Below are 24,470 nucleotides of genomic sequence, written 5' to 3'. Positions count from 1 at the left end.
AATTTGCATAGCTAATTGATAGTGGCCCTGTTGCTGGGTTGGGCCTCACATGTGGAGAACCCAAACCGTATATAGGAAGTGTTTAGCATTTGGTAATATTCCTTCAACACTAGCCAGTATCATCATTGTTTTCTCTGTAATACCCCAGGGAGGCCCAATACAGGATCAGACATGGTGCTGACATCGGAAGATGCTTGTTCTGTTGCGTGAGAAGTCTCCCTTATGACTAGGCACCGTAATGCATGCCTGCACTCACAGCGCTGAGAGGCCAAGAGAGGAGCAACGCTTGAGTCCAGGAGTTTGAGACCAGCTGAGCAACGTAGCAAGACCCTGTCTCTATAAAAAAGTAAAAAATTCAAAAAAATTGGTAGGCATGGTGGTATGTGCCTGTAGTTCCAGCTATTTCGGAGGCTAAGACAGGAGGATGGCTTGAACCCAGGATTGGAGGCTGCAGTGAGCTATGATCGTGCCACTGCACTCCAGCCTGGGCAACAGAGCTGGTATCTGAAAACAAAACAAGTCCCTTTATTTTATGGGCTGTTGACTCCTGCTAGCAGAGGAATAAAAGGCGTGGTCTACCCTCCCAGCTCCCGTGGGACTGGGAGACAGGAAGGGAGCTGGCTAGTGTGGACCCACACTGGTTTGGGCAGACCAGGACTTCAACACTAGCCAAGGGCTTTCCCCGGGTCACGTCCCTCTCCATCCGGGAGTGCTTCCTCTTTTGGGGCCAAGTTTTCACTGCTTTTTGGCCCATCCTCCCAGCCCCGGATTGGCCGCCTCCAGCAGGCCAGAGCAGATGGGAAATGTGAGTTTCCTCCAACTCGCTCAACACTGTCCCTTTCTCGCAAGGGGAATTTCTCCACCTGGACTCTCCGAGCTTCTGCTTATAGGGTCCCGAGGGGCTCCTGCCGGGAAGCATCCAGTGGGTGGGTGGGGGCAGGCCAGGGAAGGCCCAGGGATCCTGGGGAAGGTGGGCAGGAGGGCTGAGCATGACACTCAGGGTTCCATTCGAGGGGTTGGGGCTTGGGGGCAGGTGCTGCAGGAGTGGGGGTGGTTGAGGCCTGGCTGAAGCCTGACCCTTCTTAGGAAGTACTGGATGTGGGGGAACCTGGGGGAGTCCCAGTGATGGGAGGCTAGGGGGTGCTGAGAGGAGGGGAAGGAGACAGACTAAGAAGGAAAAGGAGAGAGACAGGGAGAGACAGAGTCAGAGACAGAGGGAATCAGAGACAGAGAGAAACAGGCAGAGAGACAGAGTGAGAGCCAGAGACATACAGAGACAGGGAGAGACACAGAGACGCATAAAGAGAGGGAGCCAGAGACAGGGAGAGGCAGAGACAGAGAGAGAGAACAGAGCCAGAAGCAGAGAGAGACAGAGATAACAGAGCCAGAGATAGGGCGAGTCAGAGACAGAGAGAGTCAGAGACAGAGAGACAGAGATACATAAAAGAGCCAGAGACAGGGAGAGAGAGAGAGAGAAGGACGTTAACGGGGAGACACACAGAGCAAAGGAGACTGAGTCAGCAAGAGACCCACAGAGATACCGGGAAAGAGTGGCAGAGAGGGAGAACCAGGGCAGTGGAGAGGCAGCAGGCAGAAAAGAATCTGGGGCCGAGCTTGGAAGGCCGGAAACGCAAAGGAGAGCGAAAGGCGGAGAGAGATCCGAGTGGAGAAAATTCCGCAGAGTCACGGGGGCAAGGGGAAAGGCTCTGGGCTGGGAAGGGGCGTGGCCGCGGGCGGAGGGGCGTGGCCGTCGGCCGCGGGCGGAGGGGCGTGACAGCCGGTGTATCCTTGCGGCTATAAAAGGCGACGCGCTGTGTCCGCCAGCAGTCTCTCGTCGCCGGTCATGGAATGCGCCTCAGAGGCTGCCCTGGACCCCGAGGCCCCGTGGCCTCCCGCGCCCCGCGCCCACGCCTGCCGCCTGCTGCCTTGGGCTCTGGTGGCCGTGCTGCTGCTGCTCGTTGCCGCCTGCGCCGTCTTCCTCGCCCGCCCCTGGGCCGTGTCCGGGGCTCAGGCCTCGCCTGGCTCCGCGCCTAGCCCGAGACTCCGCGAGGGTCCCGAGCTTTCGCCCGACAATCCCGCCGACCTCTTGGACCTGCGGCAGGTGAGACGTGCCCCGACCCTCGGTAGCTGGTCTCGCGGGAGACCCCTACCGTCCCTGTGGGACTCCCTTCTCCCTCCCGCACCCCCAGGGACACCTGTTCTACACTCCCGGCCGGGGAGAGGAGACTCCCGGGGACTCCCATTCTCCGTCTAGCACCGAGGCGGGGCGAGGGCGCACACCTTTCATCGCTCACCCCTACGAGACCTCATCAGTACCCCAGGCCGGGGGCGGGGAGGAGACTGCCCAACAGTTCTTTTTGGACCCCCCAAGGGTCTCCTTCATCTTCTAGCCCGGGGGGCACCCCTTTTATCCTGCGCCCGCTACGAGACCCTATCTGTATTCCGGACGGGGGAGAGGAGACCCCCACAACTTCGTTTTGGACCTCTAGGGGCTGTCCTTCTCCGTCTTGCACGGGAGGGCACCCCTTTCATTTCGCATCCCCACGAGACCCCATCAGCACCCCAGGCCGGGAGGAGGAGACCCCCACCGTCCTCAACCCCCCAAGGACACGTCTTCTGCACCCCGGGTCGGAGAAAGGCTGGCCTTCCTCCTCCATGTGGCACTGGGTGGGGGCACCCCTCTTCATTCCGCATTCCCAAGGCACCCCATCTGCACCCTGGGAGGGAGACCCTCCACGGTTCTCCGACCCTCGATAGCCTCCTTTCTCTATGTAGGACTTAGGACATAGAGAGCACCTCTTTTTACCCCGCAGCCTCACAAGATCCGCATCTCTGGGGGGAAACTTTTCCATCCCCCATCCGAGGGGGGCACTTCCTCTTTATCTGGGACCCGCAAGGAGACCCCCAGTTCCTTTGCTAACTTCCAAAGAGCCTTATCCCCAACCGTTGAGGTATCCCCCTCTCCCTTGCAAGACCCCCAGGGGAATCCCCGCAAGGTCTGTCCTTGGGGCAGGTTGAGCCACCAGTTTCTTGTGTGTGTGTGTGTGTGTGTGTTCGTGTGTTTGTGTGTGTTCGTGTGTGTTTGTGTTTGTGTGTGTTTGTGTGTGTTCATGTGTTTGTGTGTGTTTGTGGTGTGTTTGTGTGTGTTCATGTGTTTGTGTGTGTGTTCGTGTGTGTTTGTGGTGTGTTCGTGTGTGTTTGTGTGTGTGTTCGTGTGTGTTTGTGGTGTATTTGTGTGTGTGTTCATATGTGTTTGTGTGCGTGTTCGTGTGTTTGTGTGTTTGTGGTGTTTGTGGTGTGTTTGTGGTGTGTTTGTGTGTGTGTTCGTGTGTGTGTCTGTGGTGTTTGTGGTGTGTTTGGGTGTGTTTGTGGTGTGTTTGTGTGTGTGTGTTTGTGGTGTGTTTGTGTGTTCGTGTGTTTGTGTGTGTTTGTGGTGTGTTTGTGTGTGTTCGTGTGTGTTTGTGTGTGTGTTTGTGTGTTTGTGTGTATTCGTGTGTGTGTTCTCAGTGTTCTTTAGTTGGAAGGGAAGGGAAGCGTAGGCTTCAGGTTTGCACAGACCCTGGGGACCCTGACAGCTGAAGTGAGTGGAGACAGAACCTCCATTTTCTCGGGGAACCCCCATCCACCTTCCTCCTTTCCACTTTTAACAGGGCATGTTTGCGCAGCTGGTGGCCCAAAATGGTGAGTGTCCTGTGCCACTTCCGGTCCCTGGCCCCTCCTGGGGATACTAAGAAGGGGGAACACCTGGAGAGTGGGGCCCTGCCGCCCACCCGCTCTGACCCTCGACCGCTGCCTTCTCTGAAAGCTGCCGCTTCACCTCTTTGAACGCCACCGATCCCTCTTTCGTCGCTCTTTCTGACTTGCCCTGACTCTCTGGATACCATGGCCTCCCCATCAGACCCCCATCTGGGCCCACCTGGGACCCCTGCCCTCTCAGAGTTGGGGCTTGACATCCCCAACCCCCAGCCTGGTTTTGTATCTCTGGCCTCCTTTTCGAAACCCTCCTCCCTGTTGCTTTTCTTCCCTCTTTCCTGCCCCTTCCCCACTCCCCCAGCCTCTGTTCCCCACCTTTTCTCCTCCCCCAGAGCCTCCTCCCTACTCCCATTCTCTCCCCCATCCCCAGGCCCTCCTCCTCTCCCCTTCCCCTCCCCTAGACCCTCTTCCCTGTCTCTTACCCTACCCCTTCCCCAAACCCTCCTCCCCAACCCCATCCTCTCCCCGTTTTCAAGACCCTCCTCCCCACACCTTCGCTCTCCCTCCAGAGACTCCCTTCCCGTTCGCGACCTCTTCCCCCTTCCCCTCCCATTCTAGAGACCCCCTTCCCCCTCCCCTCCCATTCTAGAGACCCCCTTCTCCCTTCCCCTCTCCCTCCAGAGACCCCTTCCCCCTTCTCCTCCCCTCCAGAGACCCCACCCCCTTCCTTCCCCCCTGCAGAGGCCCCTTCCCTCCCCCTCCAGAGACCCCTTCCCCCATCCCTCCCACTCCAGAGACCCCATCCCCCCTTTCCCTCCCCCTGCCCAATACTCCTCCCTACCCCTTCCCCTCCAGGTCGAGAGACCCCCTCCCTGCCATCTTCTCTCCTTGGTGCTTCCTTCTCCCTAACCCCTCCCCCGCCCCTTCCTCCTCCCTTTTCCTTTCTTCCAAGTCCTCTCTTACCAGGTCCTCTGTCCACCCCTCTCAAAGTTCCCTTGATTCCCTGATGGATCCTTCCTCTAGAACTTCCCCGTTTCCTAACAACCTTCCCTCTCCCTCCCAGCTCCCTCCCAGCCTCCCTCTCCACCTCTCCTCTCCCCTCTCCTGCCTTCTCTCCCTTCTCCCCCATCTCCATTCTGTCTGAGATCTGCTGCTCCCTCCAACCCCCTCACTGCCCTCTCCAGGAGTCCCCTTACCCCTCCCCGAGGCCTCTTCCAGCCAGACTCCAGCCTGGCCTTTTGCTTTTCACCCCCTCCTCCTGTTCCTGAAAGTCTCTCCCCGCAGCCGCATCACTCCTTCCCCGCCCATCTTCTTGGAGTTCTGCCCTGTCCTGACTCTCGGCCTTCCCCCTGGATTCCCTTCCTCTGTTCTGTCCCCTTCTTTCCCTCCCCCAGCCCTACCCCCGTTCAAAGTCCCATCCCCCACGACCTCAGTCTCCTTCAATCAGCCGCCCCCCACCCCCAGCTCCTCCCCCCACTCCCCTGCCCCATTCCCCCCCACCATTCCCCGTTTCCCTCCCCCGTCCCCCGGGACCCCCCAGCCCCCCTACCCCGTCCCCCCTCCCCCCCCCCCCTTTCATTTCTCCCAGGGCTGCGCTGTCCTGCTCGGTGGCCACGCCCACCTGTGTTGGGACAAGCTCAGCTAAACTAAGTGCATCCTCTCCTCCCACAGTTCTGCTGACCGATGGGCCCCTGAGCTGGTACAGCGACCCAGGCCTGGCAGGCGTGTCTCTGGCGGAGGGCCTGAGCTACAAGGAGGACACGAAGGAGCTGGTGGTGGCCAAGGCTGGCGTCTACTACGTCTTCCTGCAACTAGAGCTGCAGCGCGTGGTGGCCGGCGAGGGCTCAGGCTCCGTTTCGCTTGCGCTGCACCTGCAGCCACTGCGCTCTGCTGCTGGGGCCGCCGCCCTGGCTTTGACCGTGGACCTGCCATCCGCCTCCTCTGAGGCTCGGAACTCGGCCTTCGGTTTCCAGGGCCGCCTGCTGCACCTGGGTGCCGGCCAGCGCCTGGGTGTCCATCTGCACACTGAGGCCAGGGCATGCCATGCCTGGCAGCTTACCCAGGGCGCCACAGTCTTGGGTCTCTTCCGGGTGACCCCCGAAATCCCAGCCGGACTCCCCTCACCGAGGTCTGAATAACGCCCAGCCGGGGTGCAGCCCACCTGGACAGAGACTGAACCCAACTCCATCCTTCATGGAGACCCCTGGTGCTGGGTCCCTGGTAATTTCTCTACCTCAAGGGGCTTGGCAGGGGTCCCTGCTGCTGACCTCCCCTTGAGGACCCTCCTCACCCACTCCTTCCTCAAGCTGGACCTTGATATTTATTCTGAGCCCTAGCTCAGATAATGTATTATATATATTATATATATCTATATCTATATATCTATTTAAAGAGGTTCCTGAGTTTGTGGAATGGGCTTTTTTAGGGGAGTTGTTTGGGGGGGGGGGGTGGGTCTTCGACACTGCCGAGGCTGGTCTTGAACTCCTGAACTTAGACGATCCTCCTGCCTCAGCCTCCCAAGCAACTGGGATTCATCCTTTCTAGTAATTCATTGTACTTATTTGCTTATTTGTGTGTATTGAGCATCTGTAATGTGCCAGCATTGTACCAGGGCTAGGGGGCTAGAGAAACATCCAGAAACAGACTGAAAGAAAATCTGAGTTATGGTAATATGTGAGGAATTTAAAGACTCATCTCCAGCCTCCACCTCCTGTGTGATACTTGGGGGCTAGCTTTTTTCTTTCTTTTTTTTTTTTTTTTGAGATGGTCTTGTTCTGTTGGCCAGGCTGGAATGCAGTGGTGCAATCATGAGTCGATGCAGTCTCCAGCCTCGACCTCCCCAGGCTCGGGTGATCCTCCCATCTCAGCCTCTCGAGTAGCTGGGATCACAGATGTGCACCACCACACTTGGCTACCTTTTATTTTTTTTGCGGAGACAGGGTATCGTTATGTCTCCAAGGTTGTTTACATGCCAATACAATTTATAATAAATACTCATTTTTCCTCCCTCTGGAGAGTTGGTTGTTAAACATTTGCCAGCGCACCCTGTCCCTCTCTGCTCCACAGAACTGGCCAGTTTCTTCAGCCCCATAATTTCCCCACCGTACAGATCTTTCACGACCACCCCTATAACTAGACGCATCCTCTGGCCCGCTAGGATAGCCCTGTGACCCTGCAACCAAGGCCTTAACATGGGGTATGTGGGGAGAGAAGGATGGTCCCTCCAACTCTGGTCCGGGACCAGTGCCAAATCTGATTGGTCAAACCTGATTGGTCACCGTCTGTCTGGCTATAGGGTAGTTTGCCTGTTTTGAATAACACTCCTGGCAACAGGTGACTCAAGTCCTTCGTCCCAGCTGATTGGGTCAGGTTGGACCCATGACTCAAGCTGGGCCAATCAGGTCTCCTCCCCAGGAATGTGGATGGGCTGGGCCACAGAGGCTGGAGAGTGGAGAGGAGGAAGTTGTGCAAAGACTCAGATGCAACCACAGAGTTAAAGGAGCTACTTTGATTTCCTTCTTGCCTCTTGCTGGTGATATGGGTTGCCATTTTAATGGCAAAACTGCAATTACTTTTGCATCAACCTAATAGTTTTCTAGGGCTGCCATAAGAAGGTACCGTAAAGTGGGCGGCTTAAAGCAAACGGGAGTTGTTATCGCTCTGTTCTGGAAGCCAAAGTCCAAAGTCAAGATGTTGACAGGGCCATGCTCATTCTAAAGACTCCAGGGTAGAGGACTTCCTTGCCTCCTCCTGGGTTCTGGTGGTTACCAGCAATCCTCCAATCTCTGCCTCTGTTGGTCACATGGCTGTGTTCTTTCTGTGTGACTCCATCTCCCTGTCTCTTCTTCCTCTTTTTTTCTTTGAGATGGAAGGAGTCTCACTCTGTCACCCAGGCCAGAGTGTGGTGGCGCCATCTTGGTTCACTGCAACCTCCACCTCCTGGGTTCAAGCGATTCTCCTGCCTCAGTCTCCAGAGTAGCTGGGATTACAGGCGCGCCACCACACCCAACTAATTTTTGTATTTTTAGTAGAGACAGGGTTTCACCATGTTGGCCAGGCTGGTCTCAAACTCCCGACCTCAAGCGATCCGCCCTCCTTGGCCTTCCGAAATGCTGGGATTACAAGCATGAGCCTCTGTGCCTGCCCTCCTCTTCTTTATGTATTTTTTTTTTTTTTTTCTGTAGAGACAGGGTCTTGCTATGTTGCCTAGGCTCATCTTGAACTCGGAGCAACCCTCCTGCCTCAGACTCCCAAAGTGCTGGGAATACAGGTGTAAGGCACAAGGCCTGAACCCTCCCCTTTTTATAAGGACACCAGTCATACTGGATTCAGGGCCCACCCTCTTCCAATATGACCTCATCTTAATTTAAATAATTACATCTGCAAAGACCCTATTTCCAAAGAAGGTCATTAATATAGTTTGGCTCTGTGTTCCCACCCACTTTTTTTTTTTTTTTGAGACGGAGTCTCGCTCTGTCGCCCAAGCTGGAGTGCGGTGGCCGGATCTCAGCTCACTGCAAGCTCCGCCTCCTGGGTTTACGCCATTCTCCTGCCTCAGCCTCTTGAGTAGCTGGGACTACAGGTGTCCGCCACCTCGCCCGGCTAGTTTTTTGTATTTTTTAGTAGAGACGGGGTTTCGCCGTTTTAGCCAGGATGGTCTCGATCTCCTGACCTCGTGATCTGCCTGTCTCAGCCTCCCAAAGTGCTGGGATTACAGGTTTGAGCCACCACGCCTGGCCCTTTTTTTTTTTTTTTTTTTTAGATAGAGTCTCATCTGTCTCCCAGGCTGGTGTGTAGTGGTGCAGTCTTGGCTCACTGCAACTTCTGCCTCTTGGGTTTAAGGGATTCTCCTGCCTTAGCCTCCTGAGTAGCTGGGATTACAGGAGCAGGCCACCACTCCTGGCTATTTTTTTTTTTTTTTGTGCTTTTTGTGGAGGGTTTTGCCATGTTGGCCAGGCTGACCTTGAACTCCTGACCTCAAGTGATCTGCCCACCTTGGCCTCCCAAAGTGCTGGGATTACAAGTGTGAGTCACCTTACCTGGCCCCCTTGGGGTTCTGAGCTCCCCTAAGCTAAAATCAAGGTGACTGAAGGTTTGCATTTCTTCTGGAGGCTCTAGAGGAGAATTGCTTTCCTTGTTTTCCCAACCTCTAGAGGCTTTGTTTTTAATTTAATTTAATTCTATTTTGTAGAGATAGGGGTCTCCTCATGTTGCCCAGGCTGGTCTTGGGCTCCTGACCTCAAGGGATCCTCCTGTCTTGGCCTCCCAAAGTGCTGGGATTACAGGCATAAGCCATTGCACCTGGCAGTTGATGGTTTTAAAGTGTGGCACTTCCCTGCTTGCACTTTCCTTCTTGCTGCCTTGTAAGATGTGCCTTGCTTCCCCTTCATTTTCTGCCGTGATTGTAAGTTTCTTGAGGCCTCCCCAGCCGTATGGAACTGTGAGTCCATTAAACCTCTTTTCTTTTTCTTTTTCTTTTTTTTTTTGAGACAGAGTCTCACTCTGTCACCTAGGATGGAGTGCAGAGGCATGATCTTGGCTCACTGCAAGCTCCACCTCCCGGGTTCATGCCATTCTCCTGCCTCAGCCTCCCGAGTAGCTGGGACTACTGGCGCCTGCCACCTCGCCTAGGTAATTTTTGTATTTTTAGTAGAGACGGGGTTTCACTGTGTTAGCCAGGATGGTCTCAATCTCCTGACCTCGTGATCTGCCTGCCTCAGCCTGCCCAAGTGCTGGACAGGCATGAGCCACTGCGCCCAGCCAAACCTCTTTTCTTTATAAATTACCCAGTCTCAAGTAGTTCTTTATAGCAGTGTGAAAACAGACTAATACAGTCATACCCAGGAAGGGCGAAAATAGTGAGGGGCCACTGTTCAGCTCAGTCTAGTATCAAGTGTTGAGGACCATGGAATGTCTGGTATGTTCCCATGAATTTTCTTCTGGCGTGGATTTTGTTCCAAATTTATAGCCAAATAACCTCTGAGACAAGAACCCCTAAGCTTGCGGGCCTCCAGATCCCTCAGTGTCCCCTCAGGTGGCTTTGGCATTTGAGTGATTGCCCTGCTTTTGGGGTTATGTGGGGCCTGGGTGTGCCTCACAGCAGGGATGCTTGGACTCCATAATGTTCTAGGATGTTCCCAAGACCCAAGACTATGCATGCAGCTGATATTCTACAGTAGTAACAATAACCACAGATGCATTTATTGATGTTTACTAGTCCCAGGCATTATGCATTTATTGCATCTGCAAAGATGCTATTTCCAAATAAGGTCATATTCTGAAATGTTAGGAAGGATATGAATTTTGTGGGGACACTCTTCAACTCACTATTCAACCCAGGTGCATTTACTTTATTTTTTTGTTTTTGAGACAGAGTTTCCCTCTGTCACCCAGGCTGGAGTACAGTGGCACGATCTTGGCTCACTGCAACTTCTGCCTCCTGGGTTCAAGTGATTCTTCTGCCTTAGCCTCCTTAGTAGCTGGGATTACAGGTGCCCACCACCACGCCCAGCTAATTTTTGTATATTTAGTAGAGAAGGGATTTCGCCATGTTGGCCAGGCTGGTCTTGAACTCCTGACCTCAATTGATCCTTCTGCCTTGGCCTCCCAAAATGCTGGGATTACAGGTGGGAGCCACTGCACCTGGCCCAGAGGCATTTATTAATGTTTACTAGTCCCAGGCACTAATTGCCTTATGATGACCCCTGTGTGAAGCTGCTATTCTATAATTATTCCCATTTTATAGACAAGGAAACTGAAGCCCAGGGAAGTGGGCTTAACACCACACAGTCCCAGTAACAGGCAGAGTGGTTGACAATATGAGTTCTAGAGATGGACTTCCTGGAACCCTGGATCTTTTCCAAGTAATCCCATGGAATATACAAGAGGGTAGCGTGTTTGAATTATGCTCCTTCCACCCTCAAATTCACATGTTGAAGTCTTAACCCCCAGAACCGCAGAATAAATAAAATTATTTATTTGTTTATTTTTTGTTCTAACATGATCTATTTTTTGTTTTGTTTTGTTTTTGAGACAGGGTCTTGCTCTGTCACCCAGGCTGCAGAGCAGTGGTATGATCACAGTTCACTGTACCCTCAACCTCCCAGGCTCAAGTGATCCTCCCACCTCAGCCTCTGAGTAGCTGGCACTACTGGTGTGCACCACCAAGCCTGGCTAATTTTGTTTATTTTTATTTTTATTATTATTTTTAAATTTATCGTTATTATTGTTATTATTTTTCGAGATGGAGTCTTGGTCTTTCACCAGGCTGGAGTGCAGTGGCACGATCTCGGCTCACTGCAACCTCTGCCTCCTGGGTTCAAGCAATTCTCCTGCCTCAGCCTCCCGAGTAGCTGGGATTACAGGTGCCCGCCACCAAACCTGGCTAATTTTTGTATTTTTAGTACAGATGGGGTTTCACGATGTTGTAGTATGGTCTCCAACCCTTGACCTCATGGTCTGCCCACCTCAGCCTCCCAAAGTGTTGGGATTACAGGTGTGAGCCACTGTGCCTGGCAATTTTATTTGTTTTTTTGTAGAGACGAGGTCTTGCTATGTTGCCTAGGCTGGTCTCAAACTCCCGGGCTTGAGTGATCCTCCCAACTCTGTAAGAATTAAAGAAAGAGGAAAGAAACATGAAAGGTGGCTTAACAGTCAAGCCACCTTTCTGTCTTATTTTCAGAGAAAATAAACCTGAGAGGGGCTTCGGGCCGAGTTAGGTCAGAGGCACACTCTCTTACAGACTAGGAGTTTTTAAAGATTTAGTTGGGGAGAATTTATCAGAAGCTTGGACTGCTTCTGTGTTTCTTTCTTTCTTTCTTTTTTCTTAGTTGAAGTCTCGCTCTGTTGCCCAGGCTGGAGTGTGGTGGCACAATCTCGGATCACTGGAACCTCTACCTCCCCGGTTCAAGCAACTGTCCTGCCTCAGCCTACAGAGTAGCTGGGACTACAGGCGTGCGCCAACACGCCCAGCTAATTTTTGTGTTTTTAATAGAGATGGGGTTTCGCCATGTTGGCCAGGCTGGTCTCAAACTCCTGACCTCAGATGACCTGCCTGCCTTGGCCTTCCAAAGTGCTGGGATGATAGGTGTGAGCCACCATGCCCAGTCCTGTGTTTCTTTGTTGTGCTTATCTGGGAAGGAGAGTTGCATGTCTGTCCCCATGCATCTTCCTGCAGCTGCAGGCATTCCGCTGAGTCTGCCTTTAGCTTCCCTATGTTAGTGCATCTGAAGGGAAAGGAAAGGAATGTGCTTATTAAGTAAGACTCCACTGTTTTACTGGGGCCCATTGATTGAGGGTGAAGTTTGGCAGTTACCCAAGAGACTTCCTCCTCACCTCCCGCTGTGTCTGAGCTGCCTTATCTGTGTTTTGCTATCTGATCTTTCTGGCTGCTTGTAGTTAGAGGAGAAGTGATTTTCTTGAAATGCATGAGGCTAGAAAGGGAGCTGGAGGTCAGGTGTGGTGGCTCACGCCTGTAATCCCAGCACTTTGGGAGGCCGAGGCGGGTGAATCACTTGAGGTCAGGAGTTTGAGAACAGCCTGGCCAACATGGCAAAACCCTGTCTCTACAAAAAACACAAAAGTTAGCTGGGCACACTGGCATGCACCTGTAATCCCAGCTACTCAGGAGGCTGATGCAGGAGATTCATTTGAATCCGGGAGGTGGAGGTTGCAGTGAGCCAAGATCACACCATTGCACTCCAGCCTGGGCGACAAGAATGAAATTCCGTCTCAAAAAAAAAAAAAAGAAAGAAAGAAAGGGAGCTGGAACTTGAAGTAGCGGGATTTGTCTGAGATGACAATGCTCCAACTCTGTCAGCCTTGGCCTCCCAAAGTGCTGGGATTATAGGAGTGAGCCACTGTTCTTAATTTCCTTTTTTTTCTGTTTTTGAGATGGAGTCTCACTCTGTCACCCAGGCTGTAACGCAGTGGTGCGATCTCGACTCACTTTAACCTCCATCTTCTGGGTTCAAGCGATTCTCCTGCCTCAGCCTCCCGAGTAGCTTGGATTACGGGCATGTGCTACCACATCTGGCTAATGTTTGCATTTTTAGTAGAGACAGGTTTCACCATGTTGGTCAGGCTGGTCTTAAAGTCCTGACCTCAAGTGATCTGCCTGCCTCGGCATCCCAAAGTGCTGGGATTACAGGCGTGAGCTACCGTGCCTGGCCTGTTTTTAATTTCACCTAAGAAGTTTTTAAATTCACTCTCTAGTCACAAAGAATTATTAGTATTATTTAATTAATTTATTTCTTTATTTTTGAGACGGAGTCTCATGCTGTCGCCCAGGTTGGGGTGCAGTGGCGCGATCTCAGCTCACTGCAAGCTCCGCCTCCTGGGTTCACGCCATTCTCCTGCCTCCGCCTCCTGAGTAGCTGGGACTACAGGTGCCCGCCACCACGACCGGCTAATTTTTTTTGTATTTTTAGTAGAGATGGGATTTCACCATGTTAGCCAGGATGGTCTCGATCTCCTGACCTCATGATCCGCCCACCTCGGCCTCCCAAAGTGCTGGGATTACAGGCATGAGTCACTGCACCTGGCCCACAAACAATTTTAAATAAAACTTAACTCTTATGTAAAGACCTGACAATGCATACAATGGTCCTCTGTTGATTTGGAAGCAGGGACAGTTTTCTATTACAGTCTGTTGACTGTATTGTATAATTGTTAAGGGATAAAAGGAAAATTATATTTCTGGTTTTTTTTGTTTGTTTGTTTTGAGACGGAGTCTCGCTCTGTCACCCAGGTTGGAGTGCAGTGGTGCGATCTCAGTTCACTGCGACCTCCACCTCCCTGGTTCACAAACGATTCTTCTGCCTCAGCCTCTTGAGTGGCTGGGGTTACAGACACACACCACTACACCCAGCTAATTTTTGCATTTTTAGCAGAGACAGCGTTTGTTGGTCAGGCTGGTCTCCAGCTTCTGGGCTCAAGTAATCCACCCACTTCAGCCTCCCAAAGTGCTGGGATTATAGGCATGAGCCACCAAGTCCGCCCTCCCCGGAATTTCTTATTGGAACAGTTTTTCTTGTCTGAGGTTTCTTTTCCACACCCTGAATCTACAATGACCCAACCACAAATTCGGGAACTTTGCTTCTGAGGCCCATTCTCTGATGAGTAAGTTTAGTCCCAAATGGGGAAAGTACCTAAGTTCCAGCCTTTTCAGCCTGACTTTGCATCTGTTTAGAGATACGGTCTTACAGGGGTTATCACGTTAAAATGTGGTCATTAGGGTAATCCCTGATCCAATATGACTGATGTTCTTATAAAAGGGGGGCTTTGGCTAGATGTGGTGTGGTGGCTCATGCCTGTAATTCCAGCACTTTGGGAGGCCGAGGCAGGTGGATTGCTTGAGTCCAGGGGCTTGAGACCAGTCATGGGCAACATAGCAAGACCCCGTCTCTACAAAAAATACAAAAAATTAGCTGGGTGTGGTGGCACACACCTGTAGTCCCAGCTGCTAGGGAGGCTGAGGTGGGAGATCACTTGAACCTTGAGGTCAAGGCTGCAGTGAGCTATGATTACCACTGCAATCCACCCTGTGTGACACAACAAGATCCTGTCTCCAAAAAAAGTGGGGATGGGGGGTGGAATTTGGACACAGACACACACAGGGAGAGCACCATGTACAGAAGAAAATGGCATCTATGGCCAGGCCCCGGTGGCTGACGCCTGTAATCCCAGCACTTTGGTGGATCACTTGAGATTAGGAGTTTGAGATCAGTCTGGCCCATATAGTGAAACCTCGTCTCTACTAAAAATACAAACGTTAACCGGGTGTGGAGGCATGCACCTGTCATCCTAGCTACTCCATCTCAAAAAAACAAAAAACAAAAAACGAAAAAAAAAAAAAAAAGAAGAAAATGTCATCTACAAGCCAAGGAGAGAGGCCTGGAACAGAGCCTTCCCTTACAGCCCTCAGACGGAACCATATCTGCCAGTGCCTTGATTTTGGACTTCCAGCCTCCAGAACTGTTAGACAATAAATTTCTGCTGTTGAAGCCCCCATGAGCTACTTTGTTATAACAGCCATATCAATTAAAAAAGAGAATTAAAGGAGTTGATAATTTTTTTTTTTTGAGATGGAGTCTCGCTCTGTCACCCAAGCGGAGTACAATGGCACGATCTCAGCTCAGCGCAGAGTGATTCTCCTGCCTTAGCCTCCCGAGTAGCTGGGGCTACAGGCACATGCCACCATGTCCAGCTAATTTTTGTATTTTTAGCAGAGATGGGGTTTTGCAATGTTGGCCAGGCTGGTCTCAAACTCCTGACCTCAAGTGACCCACCCACCTCGGCCTCCCAAAGTGTAGGGATTACAGGCGTGAACCACCGCACCCAGCCAGGAGTTGATAGTTTAATACACTTTCAATGTACAGTGTCTGGCTCCTGGTTAGCAATTATTAAGGACACTCAAATGGACAGAAACGATGTTACAGAAACACAATGGTACAATAGAGGGGTTGCGGCCAGGCACAGTGGCTCATGCCTGTAATCCCAGCACTTTGGGAGGCTGAGGCAGGCGGATCACGAGGTCAGGAGTTTGAGACCAGCCTGGCCAACATGGTGAAACCCCGCCTCTACTAAAAATACAAAAATTAGCTGGGCGTAGTGGTGGGCACCTGTAATCCCAGCTACCTGGAGGCTGAGACAGGAGAATTGCTTGAACCCGGGAGGCGGAGGTGGTAGTGAGCTGAGACTTTGCCACTGCACTCCAGCCTGGGTGAAACAGCGAGACTCTGTCTCAAAACAAACAAACAAACAAACAAAAATGGTTTGATTCAAAACTGGTAAGCAAGGCCAATAATAGAGTAAAAATACTATGAGAGTGAAATAAGAGATAGTGAAAATACCATGAGAGATAGTGAAATAAGATAGTGAAAATACTATACGTTGAACAGGATGCGTTGAGAGATATGACTAAGACAACACAAAGGTACATTTCTCAAGCAGTGACACACAGGTTTACAGATGACATCATACAATGACAGATGTGGGTTTTAGAAAGAAGTAACAGCTCACAGAAGAGCCTTGCCATGACACAGCTGTGATGTTACAGAGATATCCTCAAGCTGGGCATGGTGGTACATACCTGTGGCTCCAGGTACTTGGGAGGCCGAGGTGGGAGGATCTCTTGAGCCCAGGAGGTCGAGGCTGCAGTGAGCTGTGATCACACCATTGCACTCTAGCCTGGGCGACAGAGAGACACCCTGTCTTTAAAAAAAGAACCCTCTTGCCAAGAAGGGCATTACAAAGTCATGATGTTATAAAAGCAATTATGCAAGGATGGGATATTGTAAACCAATCACAGCTTTATAATATCATAGCCATTACTCTAACGTTGCCAAACAGAAAGACAAATACTACATGATCTCACTTATATGTGGAATCTAAAATAATCAAACACATAGAAGCAGAGAATAGAGTGGTGGTTGCCAGGGGCTGTGGGTGGGTAAAATGAAAGCTGTTGGTCAAAGGATACAAACATTCAGTTAAGAAAGATGAGGCCGGGCGCGGTGGCTCACGCCTGTAATCCCAGCACTTTGGGAGGCTGAATGGATCACCCGAGATCGGGAGTTTGAGGCCAGCCTGACCGACATCGAGAAACCCCATCTCTCCTAAAAATAGAAAATTAGCCAGGCGTGGTGCTGCATGCTTGTAATCCCAGCTACTCGGGAGGCTGAGGCAGGAGAATCACTTGAACTCAGGAGGCAGAGGTTGCAGTGAGCGGAGATCACATCATTGCACGCCAGCCTGGGCACCAAGAGCAAAACTCCGTAAAAAAAAAAAAAAAATAAAAATAAGGAAGAAGGAAAGAAAGATGGGCCAGGCATGGTGGCTCACGCTTGTAATCTCAGCACTTTGGGAGGCCGAAGCGGGTGGATCATTTGAAGTCAGGAGTTCAAGACCAGCTTGGCTAACATGGTGAGACCCCATCTCTACTAAAAATACAAAAATGAGCCAGCTGTGGTGGTGGGTGCCTGTAATCCCAGCTACTCAGGAGGCTGAGGTAGGAGAGTTGCTTGAACCTTGCAGGTGGAGGTTGCAGTGGGTCGAGATTATACCACTCCAGCCTGGGGGACAGAACGTGACTCTGTCTCAAAAAAAAAAAAAAAAAAAAAAAAAAAAGGGGGTCTTTTTTATAGTGGGAAAGGAACCCCCCCCTTTTTCTTCCCTTTTTTTTTTTTTTTTTTAATTTTGAGACAGGGTCTCTCTCTGTCATTCAGGCTGGAGTGCAGTGGGGTGATCTCAGCTCACTGCAACCTCTACCTCCTGAGTTCAAGTGATTCTCTTACCTCAGCCTCTCTAGTAGCTGGGACTATAGGCGCTCACCACCAAGTCAGGGGCTAATTTTTGTAGTTTTTGGTAGAGATGGGGTTTCACCATGTTGGCCATGCTGGTCTGGAACTCCTGACCTCAAGTGATCCACTCACCTTGGCCTCCCATAGTGCTGGGATTACAGGTGTGAGCCACCATGCCCGGCCAAGGACCCCCTTCTACCAGACAGAAGCCAAGATGCACCGACTGGGGGGCAGATAATCGGTTGGATTTGAGCCTTCACTCACATTTTTAGTCCAGGGACTAAATATATGTGTGTGTATGTGTATATATATATATATATATATGATTGGTTGTGGTGGCTCATGCCTGCAATCCCAGCACTTTGGGGGGCCGAGGCAGGAGGATCACTTGAGCGCAGGAGTTCAGGACTGGACTGTGCTACATAGGGAGACCCTGTCTCTGCAAAAAATTAACTGGGTGCAATGGCGTGCACCTGTAGTCCCAGCTACCTGGGAGGCTGAGGCGGGAGGATCGCTTGAGGCCAGGAGTTCGAGGCTGCAGTGAGCCATGATTGCACTACTGCACTCCAGTCTGGGTGACAGAACCAGACTCTGTCTCTCTCTTTCTGTCTCTCTCTTTCTCATCAGATATATATATATCAGAGGCTAGGAAGAGGGGAGAGGGGGATGAGGAAAAAATAAGAATACAAATGTATTTATTTATTTTTTATTTATTTTTATTTTTTTAGGAATTTAGCTTTTATTCAAAATTAAATAAGCAAAAGCAAAAATTTTAACAAATTTTTACAAATTACTTACATAAAAGAAAGTTAATAAGGACAGTCACAAATTTGCAACAAATAATTACAAAAGTTTCTAGGGCAGCATGAATATAAACCATGTCACAGCATGGTCATCTAACTGTGATAAGAATAAGGCATAACTAACATTTGCACCGAGACCAGAATTAAAAACAAAAACAAACTTTAAAAGCTTAGTTCTATATTAAACTTCTTCTCTTCTCCCAGATACTTAATGGGTTTATACTATGCATTTTTTAAAAAACACATCATGTCAAACTATAAATTACATAAATGGGCAGTTAATGTGAAAAGCCTCCTAAAATGTATAAACTAACTGGTACTGAATTGAGTTCTCCATTTACCTTTACGTACAATTAAATGTAAACCATATTTTCACAGTTTTGAGTGTTTTATGAATAGATGCACAGTACCATGTCAGGTTTACAATTGTTCCTGAAAACTGGCTCTAGGTTCTGCATCCAATGCTTGTCGGCCACTGTGATGCAAGTATTTACATAAATAAGAAACTGTGTCATAGTCAATGGTCAAGACAGTTCAGCAAGAGCAGTATTTCCAACAAAGAATGATCCTCAACACGGTATTTTACAGATTTGTGCAAATATAAGCATTAGGACAGATATATCTGAGGCAAATTCAATTTCCAAAAACTTGTATCACTACTCTTGTAAACTTGGGCAACAAATGACCTTCAGCAAGTTCTGCTCTCTATGGCTTTTTTGTTTGTTTTAAAATTCTAAAGCCAGAGAAAATGCACACACACTACCCAACCCCCAAAAGCATGCACGCACACACACACACACGCACACGCACACTCTCACAGAGTTCTTATTTCATTTTAGAGTATAGTACATAGTGCAACTTCACAATGTAGAGGTTTAACACACATTCAGTGCGTGTTTTTCTGTGCAAGTTCTTAGTGGTCTAAATCCTAGTTGAAGGTATTCATTTGCAGAACCACATGATTCAGGAGGTTGAAGGAAAAAGAAAAGTTTCATTACATTTCTGAAACCAGCACTAGATGTGCAAAGGCAGCGGACAATCTGGCCATCGACGCAGCCAGATTAGGGTAATTTTTTTTTTTTTTTTTGAGACGGAGTCTCACTCTGTCGCCCAGGCTGGAGTGCTGTGGCCGGATCTCAGCTCACTGCAAGCTCCGCCTCCTCGGTTTACGCTATTCTCCTGCCTCAGCCTCCTGAGTAGCTGGGACTACAGGTGCCCGCTACCTCGCCCGGCTAGTTTTCTGTATTTTTTTAGTAGAGACCATGTTAGCCAGGATGGTCTCGATCTCCTGACCTCGTGATCCGCCCGTCTCGGCCTCCCAAAGTGCTGGGATTACAGGCTTGAGCCACCGCGCCCGGCCAGATTAGGGTAATTTTAAAGGGAGATCCAAGCAGTTACTTAGATTGGTCTCTAGAAAAATAGGTCAGTATATGCTGTATCTTTGTCAACCGTTCTTTCAAAGACTTCATTGACAAAACTGACAGCTGGTATCATGGACGTACAGGGAGAACTGCAAGAAGCCACCAATACCATGCGGGTCCATTAGGGGTTGCCTGAAGGTTTTCCTCCCCCTTGGGCATTGATCCAAAGTGCTGAAGAATTTGGCGTCGAAATCTGTCTCTTAAATTCTAAAACAAGCTGCAGGCTTGAGAGTAAACCAAATCATGAAGCTCTCTGAGATTCTTAATCTCATCTTCATTCTCAACCTTAACATCTTCCAGATATTCAATGTCGGCAGTGCAATATCCATCTTTCATTCCTCTTTTTAAAACCCTAAACCGCTTTCCTCCAACTGTATCAACCACAGACCTTCCATCAGGTAAGAAATGCACGTTTCTAATTTGTAACATACAACCATAATCTGCAAAACTATTTTGTATATCACTGACACACATGCCAAACTGTTTGGTTCCAGTCTGTATACTTCTTCGAATCATCAGTCTATATCTTGGCTCAAATACATGGAGAGGGCAAGGCACAGTGGGGTAGGCCATAGTACAAACAAATGTTGGAACATTCTTGGTCGAGTGTGAGAGTTCAGCAGTTTCTTCATCATATTTTTTTTTCTCTCAGACAGTTCATCAGGCAGATACTTCACTATTAATTCTTCCAACAGCTGTGTGACACAGTACCTCCTATCTGCTAGATACGCTTTTAAGCTTTCTTTGCAAAGAGAACAATATGGTGCATGATCTAAACAACGCTCAAGACAATTCTTACAGAATGAATGTCCGCAAGGGGTTGTTACTGGCTCAAAAAACAACCTCATGCAGACAGAACACTCGAAATCCGAGACATCGATGAATTCTTCTGGAATATCACCATAAGCTAAGGAAAATATACAGACTTCATTGGGAGTTTCTCCTTGTTTTTTAAGCTTATTTCTTCCATCTTCATTTACAATCACATCCTGTTTTAAAAGAGACAACTTTCTTTTCAGCAGAACACCTTTTTCTTGAACAGACAGAACAGGTTCTGAGGACACTCTTTTTAAACGGTCCTCTCTGGCAGGCGTTTCTGTTGAATGTATAGACTGTGCTGACTGAGCACGGTTTAAGCTTCCTTTGACGGGCTCTGAAGTGACCTCTGGTATTTCTTCACTCTGCTTTGGGCTAGGTTCACTGGGAGACTGAGACTCTTCCATCACTGAAGGAAAATCAAAAGGTCTGTTTTTAGTACATGGTAATGAACTCCAGGAAGATTCCTTCAGGCCTTCTTTTAAGTTTTCAGGTAATAATAAATCACATAAAATCTTTTGCACTTGCAGCTTTGCAGGTGCAAAATCTTCATCAAGGGCTAAGCACTGAAGAAAGAGTTGTAAGGCATCGTCACCTAAAAAACCAGCAACATAGAGTACTTTTCCTTTTCTGAAGTAGCCCTCAGGCCAATCTGGAAGTGGAAAAAGAACTGCATTTAAATCTTCTATGGCTGCTTTAAACTCTTGGAGACCAGCATATGCTTCCGCTCTGTACATTTTTACAATCAAGTCACTGGGCTCTGCTCGCAGCGCCTCGCAGGCGGCGGCCAGGGCCTCCCGGTAGCGTCCCTGGTGCAGCAGCTCCCCGAGTCTGCCAGCCGCCCGGGCCTGCTCGCGCTGGCCCGGGAACCACTTCTCCGCCAGGTGGTTGAGGACGACGCTGGTTCTGAAGTCTGAGGCGGCGATGGCGGCCGCCACAGGCGGCGGCCGCGGGTCGGTCCCTTCAGCATCAGTGGTACTGGCGGTGGCGGGCGGCAGCCGGTCCGGGCAGAGGCGGCAGCGGGAGCAGAGTTCCCTCCGCAGGCAGCGGCGGCAGTAGCTGTGGCCACAGGGCACGGCACCGGCTCGCTCAGGAAGCCCAGGCAGCCCAGGCATCTGAGGAGCCCGCAGGCGCCGCCGTCCGCGCCCGCAGCCGGGGCCGCGCTCCAGCTCAGCCCGCAGCGGAGCGGGTAGTTGAACACCAGGCAGTCCACCAGGGCGCCCAGGCACTCGGGCCTGGCGTGGGCCCCGCGGCGCAGCGCCGCCGCGAACGTCTCCAGCGCGCCCTTCAGGTGGCCGCCCAGCGCCAGCAGCTCCCCCAGGCGGAGCAGCAGGTCCCAGCGCTCCGACTCCGCGGCCGCGCGCTCCAGCCGAAGGCCGCTGCCGCCGCCCACTTCCCAGAACCGGCCTCGGCCCTGCGGCGCCGGGGCCATCTCCCGACTCCCTCCCGGGGAACTCCTCGCCACCGCCGGAGAGGACACGGCCCGCGGAGGGCTGCGCTGCCGCCGCCGCCCGCCGCCACGGTCCCGGAGCCTTCCGGGCGCGCGGCTACTCACGCGGCCCCTGCAAAGGTATTTATAATCACTGAACCGAATCCTTAATAGTGTAAAAAAAAAAAAAAAAAAAAAAAGGTAAACCATATATACACATTTTACACATATAATTTAAAATTATATTTATATATAATTTGCATACATGGTATATTGATATAGATAAAGCTGGAAAAAATGTTAATCTCCCAAGCAGAAACTTGCCTTTGTCATAACAACTTTGGCAGTTGAATTTGACTGTGCCCATGTAATTGTATTGATGGTCTTTATTCATTGCATAACCTGCAATGAAACAGGGATGTTTACATCAATCAAGTATGCTTGATTATGGAGGGGTGTCCTAGGAGCCCCCAGAGCGGGTAATCCATGCTACGCACATCATACTACCTTCCTAAATTCTAATTTTTTTTTTTTTTTTTTTGAAACAGAGTCTTGCTCTGTCACCCAGGCTGGAGTGCAATGGTGCAATCTCAGCTCATTGCAACCTCCGCCTCCCGGGTTCAAAAGATTCTCCTGCTTCAGTCTCCCAAGTAACTGGGATTATAGGCATCCACCACCACGCCCGGCTAATTTTTTTTTTTTTTAATCTTTGCTAGAGATGGGGTTTCGCCATGTTGGCCAGGCTGGTCTCGAACTCCTGACCTCAAGTGATCCACCCGCTTCGGTCTCCCAAAGTGCTGGGATTACAGGCGTGAGCCACCGTGCCTGGCCTCTAAATTCTAGATCTCCAAATCTGGCTTCTAGGGTTTGGGATCAGGGAGTGCGGATTTGTCCAAGGGCATGGGGTGGGAACCAAGACGGCATGTTTACAAGAGGTCAGATGTCAGGAAGCAGAGGTATGCCCACACCACTGAGGTAGGTGCGCCCCTTTCAGGGGGGATTTCTGTTCAGGAGATCCCCATTCTGAGGTTTCCCAGCAGGGGATACTTTTCAAGTTGACTTTCTGACGGTCGCATCGTGTCGTGGTGCATCTCAGCTTTGTCTTGCTGCCCACAATCTCTGGCTTGGTCTGCACAGGAAACCCCCGGTGCCCAAGATCAGGATGGAGATGAGGGCCTTAGTTGGGCTCCTTGCGGTATCTCAGTGGGGTGAGATGCTTCGGCGGGGAAAGCAGAGTGGAAAACCCAGCACCTTCCACCAGCAACTCTTGTGAATATGTGTGTGTTAGGGTTATGTGGCCAGGAAGGAGTGGAGATGGATAGTGTGGCCTGCAGAGGATGCATTTTGGAGCTGACAGAGCTGAGTTTGAGCCCTGGTTCTGCCAGTGCTGGCTAGGCTGTGCACCCCCGGGCAAGGATCTTTCACCTCTCTGCACTGGTGTCTTCAGTTATAAAACTGGAAAATAATTCTCATAGGCTCTTGGGAGATTTATTTATTTATTTATTTGTTTATTTATTCAGAGACAAATTCTCGCTCTTATCTCCCAGTCTGGAGTGCAGTGGCACGATCTCAGGTCACTGCAACCTCTGCCTACCAGGTTCAAGTGATTCTCTTGCCTCAGCCTCCCGAGTAGCTGGGACTACAGGTGCCGCCACCTCGTCCGGCTAGTTTTTTGTATTTTTTAGTAGAGACGGGGTTTCACCATGTTAGCCAGGATGGTCTAGATCGCATGACCTCATGATCCGCCCATCTCGGCCTTCCAAAGTGCTGGGATTACAGGCGTGAGCCACTGCACCTGGCCAATGCCTGACCTTTTTTTTTTTCTTTTTTAATTTTGAGATGGAGTCTCGCTCTGTTGCCCAGGCTGTAGCACAGTGGCGTGATCTTGGCTCACTGCAACCTCCGCCTCCCGGGTTGAAGCAATTCTCCTGCCTCAGCCTCCTGAGTAGCTGGGATTACAGGTGTGAGCCACTGTGCCTGGCCAAGAACCGCCTTCTTCTACCAGACAGAAGCCAAGGTGCACAGACAGGGGGCAGATTATGGGCTAGATTTGAGCCTTCACTCACATCTTTAGTCCAGGGACTAAATATATGTATATATATATAAATATGATTGGTTGTGGTGGCTCATGCCTGCAATCCCAGCACTTTGGGGGGCCGAGGCAGGAGGATCACTTGAGTGCAGAAGTTCAGGACTGGCCTGTGCTACATAGGGAGACCCTGTCTCTGCAAAAAATTAACTGGGTGCAATGGCGTGCACCTGTAGTCCCAGCTACCTGGGAGGCTGAGGCGGGAGGATCGCTTGAGGCCAGGAGTTCGAGGCTGCAGTGAGCCATGATTGCACTACTGCACTCCAGTCTGGGTGACAGAACCAGACTCTCTCTCTCTTTCTCTCTCTCTCTCATCAGATATATATAGCAGAGGCTAGGAAGAGGGGAGGGGGGATGAGGAAAAAATAAGAATACAAATGTATTCATTATCACTGAACTGAATCCTTAATAATGTAAAAAAAATGGTAAACCACATATACACATTTTACATATATAATTTAAAATTATATTTATATATAATTTGCATACATGGTATATTGATATATCTAAAGCTGGAAAAATGTTGATCTCCCAAGCAGAAACTTGCCTTTGTCATAACAACTTTGGCAGTTGAACTTGACTGTGCCCATGTAATTGTATTGATGGTCTTTATTCATTGCATAACCTGCAATGAAACAGGGGTGTTTACATCAATCAAATATGCTTGATTATGCAGGGGTGTCCTAGGAGCCCCCAGAGCGGGTAATCCATGCTACACACATCATACTACCTTTCTAAATTCTAATTTTTTTTTTGAGACAGTCTTGCTCTATCGCCCAGGCTGGAGTGCAATGGGGAGATCTCAGCTCACTGCAACCTCTGCCTCCCAGGTTCAAGAGATTCTCCTGCTTCAGTCTCCCAAGTAGCTGGGATTATAGGCATCCACCACCACGCCCAGCTAATTCTTTTTTTTTTTTT

The 24,470-nt window shown here is 50.2% G+C and overlaps 3 protein-coding genes across 3 annotated transcripts in view; 2 read left to right on the top strand and 1 right to left on the bottom strand.

The window, feature by feature from the left end:
* Positions 1-1,799: 1,799 nt before the first annotated feature.
* Positions 1,800-6,705, top strand: TNFSF9 (TNF superfamily member 9). The gene is made up of 3 exons (XM_023186776.2): positions 1,800-2,101; positions 3,651-3,681; positions 5,365-6,705. Exons 1-3 carry the CDS (start codon positions 1,844-1,846, stop codon positions 5,829-5,831), a joined length of 756 nt encoding a protein of 251 aa, XP_023042544.1. The 5' UTR covers positions 1,800-1,843; the 3' UTR covers positions 5,832-6,705.
* A 12,364-nt stretch (positions 6,706-19,069) lies between these two features.
* LOC111533878 (LON peptidase N-terminal domain and RING finger protein 1-like) overlaps positions 19,070-24,470 on the bottom strand; it is a 44,911-nt gene continuing 39,510 nt past the window's right edge. Inside the window, 3 exon segments of the mRNA XM_026455542.1 lie at positions 19,070-19,856; positions 19,859-21,112; positions 21,115-21,596. Of these exon segments, the coding sequence (XP_026311327.1) occupies positions 19,192-19,856; positions 19,859-21,112; positions 21,115-21,596 (2,401 nt within the window). The 3' untranslated portion in view covers positions 19,070-19,191.
* The window catches only part of LOC113225063 (putative uncharacterized protein encoded by LINC00596), a gene marked incomplete at its 5' end in the record, with an annotated part of 3,509 nt that continues 2,380 nt past the window's right edge, over positions 23,342-24,470 (top strand). The window contains one exon of the mRNA XM_026455543.1: positions 23,342-23,376. Within this exon, the coding sequence (XP_026311328.1) occupies positions 23,342-23,376 (35 nt within the window). The remainder of the gene's footprint in view (positions 23,377-24,470) is intronic.

This window comes from Piliocolobus tephrosceles, chromosome 21 (assembly GCF_002776525.5).
Source record: "Piliocolobus tephrosceles isolate RC106 chromosome 21, ASM277652v3, whole genome shotgun sequence".
NCBI lineage: Eukaryota > Metazoa > Chordata > Mammalia > Primates > Cercopithecidae > Piliocolobus > Piliocolobus tephrosceles.
This window is presented reverse-complemented; position numbering and strand designations above follow the sequence as displayed.

Bases quoted from the DNA above. Each gene is read 5' to 3' on its own strand.
- TNFSF9 (XM_023186776.2), top strand. From the start codon at position 1,844: ATGGAATGCGCCTCAGAGGCTGCCCTGGACCCCGAGGCCCCGTGGCCT. The intron at 2,102-3,650 runs GTGAGACGTGCC...CACTTTTAACAG, and splicing joins ACCTCTTGGACCTGCGGCAG to GGCATGTTTGCGCAGCTGGT. The intron at 3,682-5,364 runs GTGAGTGTCCTG...CTCCTCCCACAG, and splicing joins GCAGCTGGTGGCCCAAAATG to TTCTGCTGACCGATGGGCCC.